The 20354-nt window shown below is 36.0% G+C and overlaps 1 protein-coding gene across 4 annotated transcripts in view; it reads right to left on the bottom strand.

The window, feature by feature from the left end:
• The window catches only part of DZIP1 (DAZ interacting zinc finger protein 1), a 41490-nt gene that overhangs the window by 13697 nt on the left and 7439 nt on the right, over positions 1-20354 (bottom strand). For all 4 annotated transcript variants that reach the window (XR_012652910.1, XM_075045961.1, XM_075045959.1 and 1 more), the window contains exons 4-11: positions 17984-18071; positions 16301-16425; positions 13014-13175; positions 12139-12276; positions 10754-10816; positions 9358-9498; positions 6865-6913; positions 5435-5491 (exon numbers count right to left, since the gene is read on the bottom strand). Coding sequence is in view for 3 of the 4 variants with exons in the window: in XM_075045961.1 (XP_074902062.1) it covers positions 5435-5491; positions 6865-6913; positions 9358-9498; positions 10754-10816; positions 12139-12276; positions 13014-13175; positions 16301-16425; positions 17984-18071 (823 nt within the window). In the remaining variant the exon portion in view is untranslated. The remainder of the gene's footprint in view (positions 1-5434; positions 5492-6864; positions 6914-9357; positions 9499-10753; positions 10817-12138; positions 12277-13013; positions 13176-16300; positions 16426-17983; positions 18072-20354) is intronic.

The following is a 20354-nucleotide window of genomic DNA, read 5'->3' as shown; positions in this document are numbered from 1 at the left end:
CATCGAGGTGTCTGAGTTTTTTGGTTGGACCTACTAGCCAGTAAGCCAGTTGCTGTGTATTTGGATTAAATCTATACTTGTTTTACCTGTACTTTACTCAAATGCAATCTGCTTAGAGGAGCTGATTCCTCTCTGCACAAGCCCTTGTCAGGTAACTTAATTTAACAGGAAAAGCCCAGTCCCCAGAACTCAGACATTAAAAGAATCTGCAGATCTGGTATAAAGGCACATGCTTCTCTTCCTCAGTATACTAGAAACAGAGGAAGTTAAAAATCAGTAAAAGAATAGTTGCAAGAGCAAAACCAAAATGTATTACTGTTACGTGCAATATTGTTGTTCACTGCATGATGACAGAGGAGATAGAATGCTAAGACATGGGGGAGTGCAACATCTGGAAACACCAATTTCTCCAATGTAAGCAGGCATTTTCCTTCTCTTTACTGTACACATATTCTAAGAGACATTTATTAACCATCATGTTAGAATCAAATGCAAGAAAAAGCAGCTTGGTTCACCACTCCTCTGGTTTATAGACAGGTGTGGAGATCACCCCCCTTAAGGAGCACTCTCCTTACATTTACTAAAGATGTGCTTTTTCTAGCTATCTGATCAGACCTCTCACCTCTTAACCTTAGTACACAACCTTGAAATCACCAGCATCTAAATATAACCAAGCTTATTTTTAGGAATCATTTAAGTCTGACTACCCAACTAGACCTCAAAACTGTACAAAGTATTTTTTGCTAACTTCAAATCTAAAACAATGCTGCTGATGCAGACTGAAATCCTAACTACTCCACATTATTGTAACCTCCTCTAATTCACCCAACCTTTTTGCCCAAAATCTCACCAAGCCACAATCCAATGTTAGCCTTAAACAAGTAATCACTACAACTTCTGACTTAAGTAGAGCCAGTTACCTTCCTGTCAATTATCAGCCCTAAACCTAAACCACTGCTCTACATCAACATTTATAACATCAGACCTTGCTGGGAAGGATCTTACTCCTAGCTTTCATCCTGGCCTGAGTGTTGAACATAGACAGACCGCTACCTTCCTTTTTGGACTCAAACCTAGAAATAAATCACTTGCTCCTACTCACTTCCCAGTTCCCCACTCCAGCTGAACACCCCAGCTGTGTTCTTGCCTTACTGGAAGTGGATTCCAGGAGGCTGAAGCAAGGCGGGAGGCCTCACATCAATGAACAAAGTATAAATGAGGTTGCATCTGAATTGGAAATTACACCAGATTACATTGCAACCTCAATCATACTTTGTTCATTGACAAATTTGAACCCTGGCTTTCATCTCCACACCTTTATTGGCTATAAAATAGAGATAAGTTTCAGCTTCATACTTAAACCTATTCAGTCAGGCTCTGCTGCTGCTACCCTCCTTAATTGATCCTTCTTAACTTGACCGTAAGGCTCTTTTCCAATCGACATCTGTCTAAGCCCAATCCTAACCCTAACCCAAGCTCAGTGATCTCTGTAAAACCTTGGCTCAGCAATAACCAGATGTCTCTGGGTGATACCAGCCCTTTGCAGACCCCGCCAGACCCTTCTCCTTCTGCTGGCATGAACCACCTTAACTCCAAAGCCAATTCATTCAGTCCCCCCCAACAGTCCCACACCTGACAATAATCGCACAGTATTGCTAAATCCTATACCTAGCCCAGTGGCAAATTCCAAACACATCCTCCCCGTGTGTCATCAGCCAGCCTCAGTCCCAAACCTAGCCCTACCTTTATCCTCAGAAGAATGGTTCCTGTCAGCCTCAGGCTTGAACCTAACTAAATGGCGTCTTCCAACACCAGTCTTAATGCAGGCTGGTCGTACTTATATCTCACTGGCCTGAATCCAGCCATATTAATACTAGCCGTCATTAAGGCCAGCAACCTTGAGATGACCTGCACAATTATATGTCTGTCGTCCCACATCTTCCAGCATATCTCTTCTGCCAGCTAATATGTGTGGACAGATAGATGAGAGATATCAAAAGTACAGGTTGCCTTAATTTCTTCAGTGGATAATTATACTACTGAAAAATTATGTGCCTGGCATACTTTGACAAAACATTAAATATCTGTTTTAAGTAATATCTGGAGACAATTTCTGTGCAGGTGGAATAGGAAAATGTATTTAACAATAATGAAGAATTCAGGCTGTATATATTTCAAGCATATCATATATTGTTTGTCTGTTCTTATCTACTAGTTTATAAACCCCCAATATTCTGACAGTATTATTAGAAAAGCAGTATTATGGTCAACATTTAAAGGAGAAATCCTGTCTATTTGCTCTGAAATATGAAATGCTAAAGAACTTTTAGCCTGAACAGAAGTGTTAGTATTATCTATAGTGGAGTATCACCCTATAGTAAGCACTATGCACTTGCAATATGAAAACCCAGGATAAAATGTAAAACTTATTTGCTGTAAATTGCTGCACTTCTTAAAAAATGTAAGGAATGTAAGCCACGGCTATAGTCATTATGTACTCTTTTAATTTATACTCAAATTTCACATCCAAAGAGCTGCCAGACTTAATCTGTGATACCTGTAATTTTGACTGTCATCTTTGCATTAATGCACTTCATATATTTTCCTCCTAACTAATCAATGGGAAGCCATATACTGCACATAAGCAGCATAAATATTAATTTTAAACCAATATTCTTAAATACAATAAATTTTTGACACTTACCTGAGGCCTCTAAGTTAGGAGCCTAGTCATCTCAGACTCCTTCTACAGTCAACGAAGAGACACAGGCAACTTCAAAGAGCAATTCAGATCTTATTTCAGCTGAACCAAACTCTGAAGGTGCCACTTTTCTTTGTTAACTGTCTAGGAAGACTACTTTGACTAAATTTTCCTCAGATGCTTCAGCTATGTCCCTGATGACAGTCGGGCCTTAGTCCACACCATGTTTGAAGACTGAGGCATAGGTTTTAATGGACAATCTAATTAATATCTTTGCTTTTTAACTACTGTCATCAATTCCACCTAGTATTATTCACCTAACAAACATTTCAAGAGTAATATAGGAGCCAAAGCCTGATTTTAAAATATGATTTCTTAAAAAAAAAAATCATAATTAATCCTTTTTGTGAGACTGAAGTAATCTTTGAAAATAAGACTTAAGTTATATCTGCACAAAACCCTACAGCTAGTTTAGAAACAGACAGAAGAATGGTCAGCCAGGATGGCATTCAAGGCACACTATTAGCTATCACAAGAAATTAGGAACGTTAACACAAAAGCACCAAGCTAACACAGTTATTCCACTACTTTACACCTAAGATACCTCATTTGTAATTCGGGTATCTTTTCAGAACAGATTTAAGATGTGCAGAATATTAGGATGCAAAAGCTTCCAAGCAACTTTGAAAAGTGTCCTTAAGTTCACATTAGAGAGCCTTTTCCAGAATAAATTTTCTTTCAAACAGAAAAAAAAGAAGGAAGATATTCCATATGCAGGCAATTATTTGGTAGGAAAACTACAGTTCTTGTGATTTCAGAGATGCTCTGTGCTAAATAAATTTGTGTACAGAAGTTACCAGCAAGCGCTTTCATTTTCATAATGGCATGAGATGCGGCCATGATGTCTTAATTCAGTATGTAAGTCAATCCCTTGAGAAGTCCTGCAAATTTTGGGAAAGACACTATAACTTCTGCTAACCTTTATATCCAGAAATTAGGTAGGGTAAGTTTAAAAAAAATCCAGAAGGGAAGAAAGGGGACAGAGAGACCTGCAGAAATAAATAAAATAATCATCAGCAAAGGAATCTGAAGGAAACACCTTCTTTGAGGTTTCATAATAAATTGATAGTGAATCTTTTGTATATCAATTGCAGGAACAGCTTTTTCTATCTTGAGAGGTTTCACAAGGTGTCACGAACTTCATATTTGGACCAGCAAGAAATCAGGAAAGATCTGAATGAGGTGATCTAAATTGTCAGAGTATGGAAAATACTAATGTTCACAGAACTATCTTCCTCCTCAGTACAAGTGAAAGTAAAAGCACTAAGAAAGCAATGCTTGTCAAGCTTGGTGTGTAAGCCCTTAGCAGCAATATTCTTCATAAAACTTGTTTCTTAAATTCAGGGCAATAGCTAAGCTACTTGCTGCCAGATCTCTTAGCCAGAACCAGCACTACTGTGTTGGTGCAATGAAGCTGGTTTGAATGAAAAAGAATTAGATGATTTAAAATACTATTCCTAATAATGTATACTTAATGTATTATTACTTTTCTCCACATAACATTTCATCTATATAGTTTCACTTAAAAAGCTTCAAGCAATGAGCTACTAGGGTTGCATAGGTTAGAAAGAAATCTCTGTATCATTCAAACAATGTTACCATATAATAAATAAAATCTATTTTCCTTCATTTAGTAATCCTTGTCACAACAAATATTTTGAAATCAACACTTTATAGTCATCAGTTTTCCAATCCTCATCAAGTTATCGAAAGCTTGTTGTATACTGCCCCTTCTCCCCATATGCCTTTTCATAACTTTTTGAATTTGTTGAAAAAGAAAAATTCTGTACATTTTTCTTAGACAGATTACATTTTTTCTCTCTTTGACAGGTTTTAAAACTAAGATAAATAATAATTTAAAAAATTATATAATTATAACTCAATAATTAAAATTAATAAACTGGTTTTTAACATTTAAACATTTTACTTGCTCAAAGTTCATTTTTCATTACTTCACTGCTTAAAATGAAAATAAAGAATTCATTAATTGCAGAAGATTGGTATGGTAACAATACTCTCCATTACTCTGCATACTGAGAAAAAAAAAAAGACAACTGTTCTCACAAAGTACAAAACAATGTAAACAGAGGTTTATCCCTTCCCCTTACTTCTAAACAGTATCACAATGCAGCAAGTTAAAATAACTAAATAATGATCTATATGTAACTACAGATATACTCTGGAAGAACTATCTAGATGGGCTGATTGTCTATTTTGATTATTTCTTCTATATTTTCCTCCTTGACATTTGAAGTCACATGAAAAACACAGTATTTCAAGACTTATAAACAAACATCTTCACATACTTCCCTATACAAATTCCAGTACATGCATGTGCCTATCTAGTATATGCATATACCAGATAAGCATATTTTCCTATAAGAAAACATAATTTTATTTCCTCAATTAGTTTCATTTACCTTAAGGTGCTTCAATACTATATAGGTGCTAGGAATTATTCTCAAATTTTCTTTTGTTTTGATTTATCCTTTTCAATAGTGCATCTTTACAATTACTTGATAGGAATTCTCAGTGCTGACATACAGCAAAGCAACTCAAATTACATTCTTTCAATAGAACTACTCTTACAGCTATGATTTGACAAGCAACACATTTGAGAAGACAGAGTGTTAGATTTGAAAGTACTGGATCTGGACCTATGAAAAAACTTACCATGCATCACTGGTAGACTTGGTTTAGATTCTTCAAGATGCTCTACAGCAGTATTCACTAAAGTGGCATAAAAGTAAAAAAATAAATGTATTATAGTAAACAATAACAGACATATACAGATTCTTAAATGTAGCAACATTTAATCATATTTATAAATTATGTCATTTTTGGCTTTAACAGGGAAAAAATTAAACAAACCATTTACAAAGTAAAAAAAATGGTCCTTCACAACATAAAACCTATGTCTTTATCTATGCTTAACATTTTAAATACTTCTAGAATCAGGAAAAGAAACTAGAAATTAAATCATCACTGAATTGGAATGAGATCATGCTGTCTTTGTGTCCCAAAGAAGACGACTTGGCCCAAACCTACTTAATCAAGCCTAGCCTGATCAAGGCATGTATTCCCCAAAGAGGATCTGCTGCATCCACACTTCATACCAATTAGCACAAACCTTATCTATATCATGTATAGAGTGTAGCTTTGGAGTGAATTATCACTTCAGTTCTACATTCCTCAGATCAGCTTGGGGCCTAGAAGCAAATTTGCTTCTGTGCCATGGTCTTATACTTGCCTGTGCTTCAGCGTGGCTGAATACGACCAGCTCCAGTTGAAAAGCCATACAGCCATACTATTACTATCCTCTCCTGAAACTAACCCACTCCCTACTGTTAGATTCAGTTCAAGCAAACATTTTGCTAATAGAGCAAGATGGTTTCCAAACTGGGATTAGAATTAATTCAGCTGTCATCTACTGCAATAAACTTATTTCAACTGCAGCATCAACTATATGGGTTTGTGGTACAGGACTACATCCTAAAACACTATTATCAGGTTTAGCTATTTGTAATGGACTTCAGATGTTAAAGCATTGCACAGACGAAAATATCAGAGTTCTTAAAATTCTCTGAACATCTGTATCTCAACTGACAAATTCATCAAGTTTGTCTACTCTTTCAGTATTTTCTCTTTTGTGAGTTCTGCAGCCTAACGACAGTCAAGCATAAAGAAACAATTAAAATTACATTTCATAAAGCAAAGCCAAAAGTTGTTTACATAATACAAAATAGAGTTGTGCTGTGGTTTAACCCCAGCCAGCAACTAAGTACCACACAGCCGCTCACTCACTCTCCCCCCCCACCAGCTGAAACCAGGACAAGTTGCTATATTTCACATCTTTTCACTACTCAAGCGATCAGCTTTGTACATTAGAAGTCCTTACAGCTGCAAAACATGAACTTCGCAATTCATGGCATGGAAACAGGTAGGTACCCTGTGAAACACAAATAAATTGCCAGTACTGATTTGATTTCAATATTCAGTTAGTAAAGTTGATGTCTATACTTTTTAATGAATTGTAACATTTGTTTCAGCCAAGCTGCTGAAATTAGAAACAAAATCTGCTTTTTCTTACCGTTTGTACTTACCATCATATGGTTTAATGCTTGCAACTGATCTTGTGGACAATTCTTTTATCTAAAAGAGAAAAGACAGATACATGAATAGTTACAAAAGTAAGCGATCAATATCTAGAAATGAACATGTAGTACATAATACCTAGTTTCAGTACTATTCCATAACAGAAATTATTGTTTAAGATTTGGGGATAAAAATACTACTTTTGTGGAATTCTATTCTGCTGCTTAGTGTATATTTCATTCATGCTTAATGAATGCTGAAGACTTATTTCTGTTTGTTGTCTTATGTGAACTCATGCTTTGTACACCCTGTTATTACAAGCTATAAAGTGAAATGAGAGTGGGGTTATGGGCCACTTCAGCACTTCCAGTTTCAATACTTTCTGCTTCAGCAATTCACGTTCATTTTGCAAGTCTAGCTTCACTCCAGGAAAACACTTAATTACACATTGATTTTAAATGTATGAACAGTTCTCCTGTCTGCTCTACAGTTTTGTCTCTTTGACACCCAAGACATGCACTGAACAAAACTGAGAGCATAGAGGAAACAAGCTGGCTGTAATTCGATCTAAAGGAAACGGGAAAGTTGTGAATCCTGTATCATTAAAACAATGTTCTGCACTCCAATTCCCCAAGCAGAAGCTAAACCCTGTCAATGTCAGCTGGAGCTGGCACAAGATATTGGATCCTGGTCCTCTTTTATTTATCAGTTTGGTCATAGGCAGTAGTGCCTCAATACATTGTCCATTCACTTTGGACTCTACAAAAGTGTTAGCTATTTCTCAAGCCCTTCCAGCTTCTAGGGATTGAGAATGTAAATCTTCACAATTGTATTTCACAAACACCAAACTCGGATCCCTCCGAACCTATTTTATATCTGTTGTCACACTGTTTTGTTTTAAAAGGTCACTTTAATCCTAGACAAATTTCTTGCAGTAAGTCCTCTATTGCTCCAGCTATCATATTTGTTAAGGTGGAGATGTAAAAGCTATTATTTGTCTTTCCAATTCTTTAAGCTCTTAAGTATAGGTTTCACATTAATCTCAAAAAAATGTGTAAAATCAGATGTTGATTTGTAAAGAACACACCATCTAATAGAGGAATAGGTTGTAAGGACTGCATAATCATGCCATTGTCTAAACTCCAGACTACCCAGATCTTCACCCACCCATCACCTCAAAAAATCTACAGTTATGTTTGAACAAAAGCATATTTTTAAGAAAAAACAATTCATTTCCAAACAAATAATTTCACAGAATCATAGACTATCTTAGGTTGGAAGGTACCCATAAGGATCATTGAGTCCAACTCCCTGCTCCTTGCAGGACTACCTAAAACTAAACTATATGACTTAAGAGCATCGTCCAGATGCTCCTTGAACTCTGACAGGCTTGGTGCTGTGACCACTTCCCCGGGGAGCCCGTTCCAGTGACCGACCACGCTCTCAGTGAAGAAACTTTTCCTAATGTCCAATCTGAACTTCCCCTGATGCAGCTTCATTCCATTTCCTTGTGTCCTACAGCTGGTCACCAGCAAGAGGAGATCAGCACCTCCCCAACTGCTGCCTGCCCTTAAGGAAGTTGTAGACTGTGATGAGGTCACCCCTCGGCCTTCTCTTCTCCAAGATGAACAAGCCAAGCGACCTCAGCTGCTCCCTCTAAGTCTTGCCTTTGAGACCTTTCACCACCTCGGTCGCCCTCCTCTGGACACACTCTAATAGTTTGATGTCCTTCTTATACTGAGGCACCCAAAACTGCACATAGTACTCGACATGAGGCCACACCAGTGCAGTGTAGAGTGGGACAATCACCTCGCTCAACCGGCTAGCTAAGCTGTGCTTGATGCACCCCAGGACACAGCTGGCTCTTTTGGCTACCAGGGCACACCGTTGACCCGTATCCAACTTGCCATCAACCCAGACCCCCAGATCTCTTTCCCCAAGGCTGCTCTCCAGCCTCTCGTCACCCAATTTGTACATATAACCAGGACTAACCTGTCCCAGGTGGAGAATCCGGCACTTGCTCTTGTTAAATTTCATATGGTAATAATTTAATTAATTATTATCACAGTGATAAATACGATACTTTATTTTTAGTGTGAGAAGTCATGTATTTTCAGATTTCAAACACTAGATCTCATTACGATTATTTTGTGGCAGATTAAATCCTGTTCACTATCAGAAATTTTTCATCTGTAGAGGTCTTTGGTGACTGCGACCTAGTAATCTTTTAACTTTGTGATGAATTTATTAAAAACATTTGGTTTATTCAGCCTTTCCTTCTCAATTGTGTTTTAATTCCTGGTTTACATTCCTGTGTCTCTTTTCCAGATCTATTCTTATTTATCAACATAATTTCCAAAACGTAACCAAAATACTACAGCAAGATTATTACCAATTGGGAATATTAAATATGCAACCAGAGATACATCAAAGACCAAATGCTAGCAAAATGTTTCTCTGTGTCCTACGTTCTCTGAAACACAGTGCTTCACAAAACAGACCTGCTTCTTCTGAGTAATAATCAGATCATTCTGCTCCTGAAGCCTCTGCCCTAATTCTTCTATCCTCCTCTTGTAGAAGGTGTTATTTTTATTCAGGTCTTCTCTCAGTGATGATTTAAGTTTCTCAATCTGTGACAGTAGCTAGAAAGCAATCAGAAGAAAAGTAACTTCATATTAATAGTATATAAAATATTTTAATGCTATAAAGTTTAAACAAGCAAGTGTCATGCTTAAATATTTTTAACATTTTTTTCAGCAAAAACTTAATGTCTCCTGTGATTTCATTGGGACTTGCATATATTACAAAACAGTTGTCTGGATCATTTTTCATTTATACAAGGAAGACTACCTAAATCTCAATACAAAGAAAGTGACATACAAACACATTTCTGAGATTGCCTAAAAATAAGATTGCAGGACAAAGCATATGATGCTATAATAATGTTTTGGTTATAGTGTCAAATAATGATATTTTAAGGAGATGAGATGTGAATTTGCATGATAAACCTAATATATTAGCTCTGAATGTACAAGAAAGGGAACAATATTTTAGGTGCGCCAACCCAAAAGTAATACTTACGTTACTCCTCCCTTATTCTATTCTTGCATTGTATGTGGGTGTATCATTAACTACATCCTTTTTGGGGAATGTTCCATGGTTCCTCCCCACTGCTTTCTTGCCAGAGGAGGAGAAGCATTGGTCAGACCACTATGATCTGCTCAGTTCTTACATGGTCACGCAGATGAAAGGAAAATGAAAGGAAAAGAAGCAAGAGAAACAAAGCAGGAAAGAGATTAAAAAGAAATGCAGACATAAAAAAAAATCTGAGGAATAAAGCCTTGTATAGTAAAATATATAAACTGATGCAAAATAAAATGCCATGGTGTTTTTTCTTGGAAAAGCTGAACAGATCCTGCGTTAGAAAGCTAGAACAGAAAAAGCAGCAAAGAAATGATAGAAAAGAGAAAAAAAGATTGAGACATATGCCATAGGTCCATGGTAGCAGAAGATACGGGATAGATGAAAGCTACACGTCAGCAAGTTATATCTCAACTCTCCAGCATATCTGCATAACACAGAAAAACACTGTATAACACAACGCTCACAGAATTAGTTGTAAGATCTTCAAAAGAGAAATACAGTTTCAGGTGCCTGCCAGATTCTTAAATGAAAAATTCCGTTTCAACCCTGGCCTTAACTGAAACATCAAGATCCTATCATATCAGAAATAAAGAGATAATAAATACATCTAAGAGGACACACTCTAATAAACTCTTGATTATCTAGGCTTTCTAATCCAACAGATGTATTACAGCTTATCAAGAACTACTGAATGGCTAAGAAACTAAGAAAAAAAGTCTCCTTTTAGTTTAAGTGGTTTTCTGTGCCACTTACCAGGGACTTTTCTGTCTCATGGTCATGATGAAGGGCTTGTATTCTAGACGTCCACTTACTTTCCTGCATAGAGGAAATCAATATTAATTCCTGTTAACAACACTTTAACATTTAGTCTGATATATGCAGCTTTATTTCTTGTTAATAACACATTACCATTTAGTTCGATATATGCAGCTTTATTTTTCTAAATAAAGCATAAATACTGGAAAGATTATTGACATGAAACTTGAGTAACCCCATATTTAAGACCTAGAACAGTCATCAGCATGTTTTATACATCCGAGTGTGGTTTTCTTACCAATCGTTCTAGAAACTACGCATTTGCTCCTTGATTTGTATACATAGTGACTGTGAGTGAGAAATACATGAGTACTTTGACACATCTCTGTGTATTAACAATAAGAGTTGTAAGAGCAGGGTTTTTCCCCCCCAAATAATGTCATTTCAAGCACTCATTAACAGTTTATTTTGTGTAATGATGATTAAAAAAGTATTAACATATGAATTTTAGACTGAATGGAATTTTCTTTGATGAAATAAAAAGCATGAAGTAAAACTCACTAAGTTTTCCACATCTTTGAGCAGAAATGACTAAACTTCTGGATGATACCAGCAATGATGATACAAAAACCTTCACATCCCAAGAACCATGAAATATATAATGCGTGTCTCAAAGTATCAAAAAAAAAAGATTAAAAAGGTTTGTGGGTATTTCCAAAGACCTCACAACTAATTTTTTTTTTTTTTTTTTTTTAAATAGGAACAACCTGGATAGGCAGGCGAATCTCAGAACAATGCAATGACCTTGGCCTCGGTGGCCCTTCCTAGCTCAGTCTTTCCTACAGGTGGGACTTTGGATTGTCCAACAGATTTGCACTAGCACCAGCATCTGTGCTTGTCAGATGATACAGTGCCGATATAGAAGTTGCACCTGACAAGCTCAAGTGCTTCATATGGCTCAAAAGCCACAGGTTGACAAATCCTGTCAGAAAGTTTCTTAGGATTTTTTTTCATCTTGGAAAATGGAAAATTCCAATTTTTCCATAAGTGGCCTCACAGATCATCAGACATAAATGGCTTGTTAGAGCCTTCAGGAATTGAACTGCAATCATACTTGGTAAAGCTAAATACATTTAATAATAAAGAATAAGAGAAGATCAATAAATAAATAACAATTTATTTATAAAGGATAAGGGAAATAGTTCCTTGATTTTCATTATAGAGATTGTACTAAATCATAATAAATCTTTAAAAACAGCTATTGCAGACATTGAGAGGGATGAGAATTCTACTTACGGATTTAAAATCCTACTCAGAGATGTAAAAAAATGAAATTAACACAAGTAGTCTGTCAAAAGCAATACATTAAGTTACAGTGTTACCTGTTTTTCAAGAAGTTTAACCACACTGTGATAATCCTGAGGACTCTGAGGTTTCTCTTCTGTAAATTCTTGGCTGTCTTTCAGTGTCCCTAAATTGGATTTTTGTTGCATATTGGATTTTTGTAATTCTAACAGTTGCTAAAAGGAGGGGGAGGGAAAATGAAGACCTGAATATGTATACAGACTTTGTTCTCTAAAACTGCATTTAATACAAAATTTACTTTAAACATAACTACACAGATTGCATCAGACACTTCTCGCATTTCTCATTAATTAAGCATTTATCAAATTCCATGTAATAATTAATATATGCATCTAACATAAATATACCTTGCAAATATACACAGGAACTAGCAGCTACAAAATATAAGCTGCTCTGGTAATGCCTTACGTATTTGTTTTCTGACCCACCTATGCTTTTACAATTCTCTTTCTAGTCAAAACTCTGGAAAGCATTTCCAGGTCATCTTTTGAAAATGTATGCAGTTCTGCTGTCAGGACTATAATGAAGAGGTTAGTCCCCGTGCCAGTTATGAGAATATTAGTATAATGGGTGCCTAACAGACAGCAACAATAACAACAATATCTACTAATCTATAAACAGGCACTCATAGGTTGAGGAATAAGAAAAAAATGACTTAGTTGCTGAACACATAATTCATTCATCCAAAACAATGCTATTAAAAAAAGAACTGAAATTATGTTAATAAAGTACCAGTATACAAAGATACAATTATGGCTATCATTCAACCATTGTTTTTAAAGTTTTGTAAGAAGACCTCCAAGATGACACTACATTTCAAATATATGAAGTTCACTACCCTTTACTGTAAGGCACTCATGCCTTAAAATGTTGGAAAATTTAAATCACTTACATTTTCTAATGTTGAATTTCTTGAAGATAACTCCTTAAGCTCTTTCATAAACATCTGTTTCACTTTTTCTATTTCATCAGCCAATTTCTCTTTTTCCTCCTCTTTCCATTTGTGAAATGATTGTAGAATTTCTTCTTCTTTTGATTTTTGCTGTTCACATTCCTGAAGTTATTTTTAAAACATTATCTGTTATTTTTCCCTACATGCAATACTAATTCAAACACTCAGCCTATGTGTGGGAAGCAGTCACTTTCAGTAGCCAACACTGTGACATCAAAAAACATGAAAGAACACCAGTTTCTGAGGAATTCTGGGGTAGCAAACTATATATTTTGCTAGCAAAACAAGTACCCTTCAAGAAGTTTTTGTAATTCATTAGTTTTCATTGAATAACACATAAATAACCTTTCTTGGTCATATCAAAGGTCCACCTAGTTCAGCATCCTGTTTCTCACAGAGACCATAAGTGTATTGGTGGGAAAGGATAATACCAGGGCAAGCAAACATGCACGTTCCCCTTAATAGTCTCCAAGCTGCCAGTTGTTTTCAGTGCAGAGGACTTCCTCAGCTTGATACAGTTTTGTAAACTTAGTAACCTTTGACACATTTCTCCTAATACACTTTTGCAGTGGTCCCTTGTGGCTGCATCAGCTTTTAGCAACTGCAACACCTTTTACCAATGAGCTCCAGGGTCTACTACAAGTTGCAAGAAGATCCAAGTATTTTTTTTTTTGTTTGAATCTGGCTCCTGCTAGGTTCATTTGATAGATGCTAGGTCCTGAACTGGAAAAGAGAGTGAATGATTGATACCTATTCATTCTATGACACTCATGACTCCTCAGACATCAGTATCTCACCCTCCATCCCCACCAAGTTGTTGCCTCTTTTTCAGACTGACAACTCATGCTCAGTCATTCTAAATACAGACGGATCATCCTTGTAGCCCATCTCCATAACTTTTATAATTCTATCGTATCCTTTTTTGAGATGAAGGGACTAGACCTACACACAGTATTTAGGCTGTGGCTTGCACCGTGATTTTTCAGCATAATTTGTAATATTTGATTTTCTTTGCTGGCTGCTGCTAACCACTGGGCTGACATTTCCCTGGAACTATGTATCACAACCTTAAGATCTTGCCCTTCAGTAATACCACTCAGCTCAGAAACCATCATTTTGTAATGAATTTAGAATTATTTTTCCCCATATACATTTACCCTACTTTATCTGTAAAATTACTTTTACCATTCCATTACCTAGTCACTCATTTTTGTACAGTCCTCAACTTGTTCAAAGTCCTGCACTTCACTGCCTAGAATATACTCACTTCTTAGGCAACCCCTACATCTTTCCATCACAGCATTCACTCTGAATTTGTTCTCTGACTAACTATAACAAGCAATCATTGTAGACTTATGAAGAACAGGCTCTTCTGTATCCTTTCACCTCAAAGGAGTAGAAGGCACCAAGAACCGGAAGCATGACAGTTTTTATCCAAATTCCCTCCAGTAGTGGTTCTCCTAAAAAAACACAGGGGAAAGATCTCCTGCTCTTTCAATCAAAAGACAAGAAGATACCTGAATTGACAGCAGATGTCAGTCATGGCAGACAAACTGCACCAGTCACACTTCACATTTCTATCTTCCCTGACATCCCAGAAAAACACAGAAGCTTTGAAAGCTTCTTGTTGTGTAACACCGCAGGCTGTAGCTTCAGGACATTTCAGGCAGTCCCCTTGCAGTTAGGAGTCTCAGCTAAGACAAGTGACTTCAAAATAGGCCCCTAAGGCACCAAAAAAATCTATGCTGCGCAGTTATGAATACTCCAAGTTCCATCTCATAAGAAAAACAATGCTTCAGGGGCAGGAGAAATATGTTATAGATGTACCTCTCAAAACTGAGGCACAGAATAAATGAGTAGAATACCTAGCAGATGTCCACGTAGGGCCAAGGCTCATTATTCTGACCCTGCTTGCACTCCTAGGTGAAACTCTAACCACGCTCTTCATTTGGTCATCCCGTTACTTTTGAAAATGGAAAAAAAACAGGAAGCTGAATGATCTTGGGAGAGGGGAACAGGAGGACTGAAGAAAGGAGAGTCTGAAGCTGTGTTCAGGAAAAGAAACACTGTATCTTTTACAGGAGACCAGCTTTTCCTCTGAAAACCAGGAAGAAAATAATTAATGATAGTGATGTTTTGTTGATTCCCTTTAAATTAAAAATATAGTGTTTCTTTCCTAACTTAGCTGTTGGGTTTATGTTTGAACATGTTCAAACTCCACAAAGAAGTTCTGAATATTGGGTCGTATATTAAGACAAGGTTCTCACAGGTTACGTTAATAGCTGCAAACTGCTGCTTTTCAATGTGATATAGGGCAAACTGCAATACCAACACCAACATCTAAATGAATCATTAGAAGTATCTTGTCTCTTATGCGAAGAATTTTCTCCCTTGTGAATCACAAAGCCCCCCCCCTTCAAAAAAATTTCCATACCTATTTTGACAGAAAATGATCTGATTGTATTTATTTAAACAGAAGTGAAACCTGTGAGATGATCTGAAATATCCAAGCTTTTAAAAAACCAAAACCAGGTAACTTAGAGACTCTTCTTTTTCTCTTTATGAGCTATTAAGCACTACCACAAGACTCAATATCATCCTAAATAAAGCCTTGCATGTGATTACAAACAGATAATTACTGCTTTTAATTCATTCTGGTTTAAGCCTTTTTATTCACATAGCACTAGCTAAGATTACTTTCTGCTTTGGCTCTCTGGTCAACCAAATTCTAAGCATTTAAAGACCAACATGCAAGGTCTAGATTGCTTTGTTTCTTGTCAATCTCTCTTCCTTGACTGCTTTACACCTCTGTCAGACAGTAAAGTTGCTCACAGCAAAGAATAAATATTACTCAGTTTATGAAGTCACATATAAAATCGGTCCTATATAAGAAACATTTAATCATCAAAAAATATCATAATATTAAAAATAGCTTATATTTCACCACAGCAAGGCAATTTTACCTGCTCCAATAACAGGCCACACTTATGAACTGGGAAGTGCTAACAGAAGTGTTGTCTTAAGTATTCATTTAAAGTATGTCTAAAACAAAAGGAAGGAGAAAGCAGATGTTCAAAATTATGAGGTGGCGAGGGGGAGACAGGCTCTAATGCCCAAGCACCAATGCTGCCAGGCACGCAAGCTGTTCTGTTCCAGTTAAAAAATGAGTGAATACCGTTCAAAGTACTAATTCTTTTGAGAGGTTCATATTATTTACTACATATTACCTTAGAAAACCTGACCATATTAGCCTGTTGTTCAGCCTCTAACTGGGACTTGGTGAGCTGCAACTGCTCCTTCAGTTTATCAATCTCATCCTGCAATTTGTCTGTCTTTGCTTTCCTCTTCTGTTCTGTTTGAAAGAAACACAGATTTTAAAAATGTTTGTTGTAATTTCTGGAAATGGGATACTGCAAATGTGTTTCTATAGTGTTTCAGTAACATCTTCATGAAGTGTGACTCTCATAGACCATTTCCCCTTCCACCACCGTGATTCTCCGAAGACGCTTTTAAATACGTATGTTCTCTGGACTGCTAACATTATCCTCAAAGACTGAAAAATACCGATACTACTGAAATGTGAAATAGTTTATGAAATATTTACAAGAAGAAGTATTATATACTCTTAATTTCAAAGGAATCTAAGCAAGACAGGCTCAAAAAAGGATGTATGAAGGACAAAGTGAACCTCAATTATTCAGTTTGGTTAAGTTTAATTTATTCTAAATAACTTTTGTAAGGAGTCCATTTGGAATACAACTCACTATTTATCTGGAATGAGTCAGAGAGAATGTCACTGTAATAAAACATGTTAAAATATGCAAAAATTATAACAATCTTTAATCGTGAAACATTTTATCAATTTACCAAGGATTTACTAGCCCATCATCTGGGAATCTGGGCATAATGTAGAATATTATTTCAGAAATAACTGCATGGAGTATTTCCCTCACACAGCCATTTCAGATTAATTCTTTATATGATAATTAGTTCAACTAGTTCTGCAGCATCTTCCACTATGATTTTTATCAAGTGTACAGTGCACAAGAGCTTCTTTCTTCTTCCAATATATTAACGTTTCCTCAGATGCTTAATCAGACCCTTCTCACTGTTCCTGCTGTTTTATTTGTCTGACAAGCTACAGTTCAGACCTTGCTAGATTCTTCCCACTCTTTCTCCTCCCAAATGCTCTTTTCTCCTAACTCATTTCTAATCACTGCCATTTATCAATACTTGTTAGTCCTTAGCAATAAATCATAAGCATGCAGCCTAACAGGAAGGAGAGAATTTAGAGATGAATGAAACAAACTTTGAGAGCAATGTTTTTCAAACTAAACATTTTTCAATTAAGAGAGACAAAAGTATATAAATTAGTGGTATAGCAACCAAGATTATAATAGATACATGAATTTAAATTATTCTTGACAGTTTATTTTTCTCACTATATTTTACAGTTAGTTTAGTTCAGAAGAGCCTGATCCTATTCAACCTGATTTCAGGTGAGTTGGATGATTTCTGTACTGATAATTCACATATATTCACAAAATCTGTTTTCCTTAGGGCAACTTGTTCCTTTTACCAACACCTTCACAACACACATACCTGAAGAGAAACTGTGCTCTGAACTCTGGTGCTGACTAAAGTATTCAATGAAAATGTTAGTTTGAAAAAGTACTGTAAATATGGCACACAATTTTTTGTTAATTATTTTTCAGAGACTAAAACATACGTTGCCCAATACATTTTGTCAGTGTTGCTTGCATTCACACAAATTGGTATCTGTCACCTAAAAATGGAATGTGAAAATCATTCTTCCCAGTTACACAAAAGCATGGACTGCACACCCTCACTATATTTACACTTTCCTAAACTATTTATCTTTTTTTTTTTTATAACATTAAATTACATACCAATCTGAGATTCTTCCAAAGGATGACGCCTTTGCATGTGACTTTGTAAAAAGGAGTAGTTCATAAAAGCCTTTTCACAAAATTGACACTACAAAAACCAGATAAAAACATTTTAGTTATTATTAGTAACATCTGTTTGGTAAGTATAGTAGTTAAGGTTATTACATTTTGTCCAGATATCAAAAGTAGGTAACTAATAAAATTCCATTTCACAAGAATAGTGACTAAAACTCTCACAATGCCAAATTTCTGTAAAGTTATTATTTGTGTTATTTAATGTCACTCAGTGATGCTTATGGGCAAGACTCCCATTGTGCTAGCACCATACAACCTCTGAACAAAAAAGACTCTGACCAAGTAAGTTTAAATTCAGATATAAACTGCAGATAAGAGATGAATATAGGTAGGTAGAGAAGTATAAGGAGAAAGTAAGACAACGCTATTCAGCAAAATAAACGCTAGCTCCAGCCAAGAAGCAGCTCAGGTATTCTTAAGACTTATGTCACAGCAAAAGAGAGCACCATACAGTTGGAAAAAAACCCAGTAAAGATGGATTTGAATATACATAAGCAAGTTGTAAGATGACAATACTAGAAGGACCATAGATATGTAAAAAGGTCAGACATTTCAACTGAAACAAGGTAACAATACACAATTTTGCAAGAAAAGGTACATACATACATTACTGTGCTACCTAGCATGCTTCTGAAGTGTAAAACTGTTTAAATTACTGTTCCTATAATTTACTTATTATTTTTTAATTTGAATTTTAAGTTATATTTTAAGTCAAACTGGGATCCTACCCTTTTTAAAAGATGTTTTTCTTCACCTTCAACGTACATTCAACTAATGTTCAGTGTATTAAAAACAGATGGGTAGTACAAGGACAGAAACTACATCCACAGATTTTGCAACATACCAGTAAGACTGTGAATCAAAGCTCCTAATCACTTTAGGTAGGGTTGCTTATTACCTCTTTCTTACACTTTTTTTTTTCCCTCAGATAAATATACTTTAACAAGCCACAAATACTCAGCCGAGTCCTTTTTCCTCATCAGTGTGATATGACTGTAAAAGACTGACTTAAAAGATTCAAGACCTTGTCACATAATCAAATTCCCAGATTTCATCTAATATTTAAAATACTGCCACTGATATGTCAGGTAGGCTATTAAACATGGGTATCTTTCAGCAAACACTAAAGCCATGAATTATTAAGACAAATTTTGTTGGACAAATGCAAAAAAGTGCTAACATAAAACCAAAGTAAGGAGTATGGTAGCAAAGCATTGCTGCCAACCAAGAGGGAGCTTACAGTGTAACAGATTGCACATGATTTATGAAATGAAATTGGCTGTGAAATAATGTTATCCATTCAAGCACAAACTTCATGTCAGTTTGACTCGCTGGTAGTAGAAGAAAGCTCTTACTGCAGGAGACAGGATTAACACAGGCAATATTTAGGTTTTGAATTATTTAACATTCTTGCAACTACTTTTCACAGTGTTAGACACAATGTGCACTTTATGTCTTCATTGTGCATGAGAAAGTAAGATTAAAAATTATTATTTAAAATTAAGCTTGTATTACTCAGATGAAAGCATTGACCAACAAGTCTTAAATTTGTAGGTACCAGTACCATTTTATAGTACTGTGGTTGAGCCTAACTGGTGGTGGGTTAAAGGCATTAAATCCGAATTCCAAAGCATGGTTACATCAGACATAAAGTATGCCTCCACTAAAAAAGGCAAGTAACTACTTACAGGCATGTTTGCTAAACTGCCAAAACTTAAAGGGGATGAAACCTGAACTACCCTCTTGGGAACACCAGCAAAACCCTTATTAGCTGGCACTGCAGATGAGCCAAGATAATGGTACAGATAAATAATACAAAATTACTGTTTACTGATCACACTGCTGCCTTGCATTTACAAGCCCTAGGAAGAGTTCATCTCTGGCATTCACACAGAATCCTGAAAACACTGTAGGAACTGCAGGAACTGTTCAACATCACTCCCTGACCCCACTTTTCCCATGGGAACCTAAATAACTTCTAGAGACAAGAATTTACTACCAGAGAGGAAAAAAGAGGGGAGGCAGATGTTTACTTTATATGAAATTAAACTAGAAATGGGAAATGGCTTTCCATTTCTGCTCTATTGTAAATGCCACTGAAGAGAAGATTAGTGATGAGCCAAGTTCACTACCATGTTCTTCAGCTTCCACTGAGACAGTTGTATCCTACAAATATTTCAGGAAAACTTGATAACATTTAACTGGCAGTCATCGTATGAGAATTACTGAAGTTTACACATAAAATTATGTATGCAACCAGTTTTCTTTTGCAACACAGGACAGACAAACTGCTCTG

The sequence above is a fragment of the Buteo buteo genome, chromosome 14, assembly GCF_964188355.1.
Source record: "Buteo buteo chromosome 14, bButBut1.hap1.1, whole genome shotgun sequence".
NCBI classification, from domain to species: Eukaryota; Metazoa; Chordata; class Aves; order Accipitriformes; family Accipitridae; genus Buteo; species Buteo buteo.
Note: the sequence above shows the minus strand (reverse complement) of the source record. Positions and strands in the feature narration are given on the sequence as shown.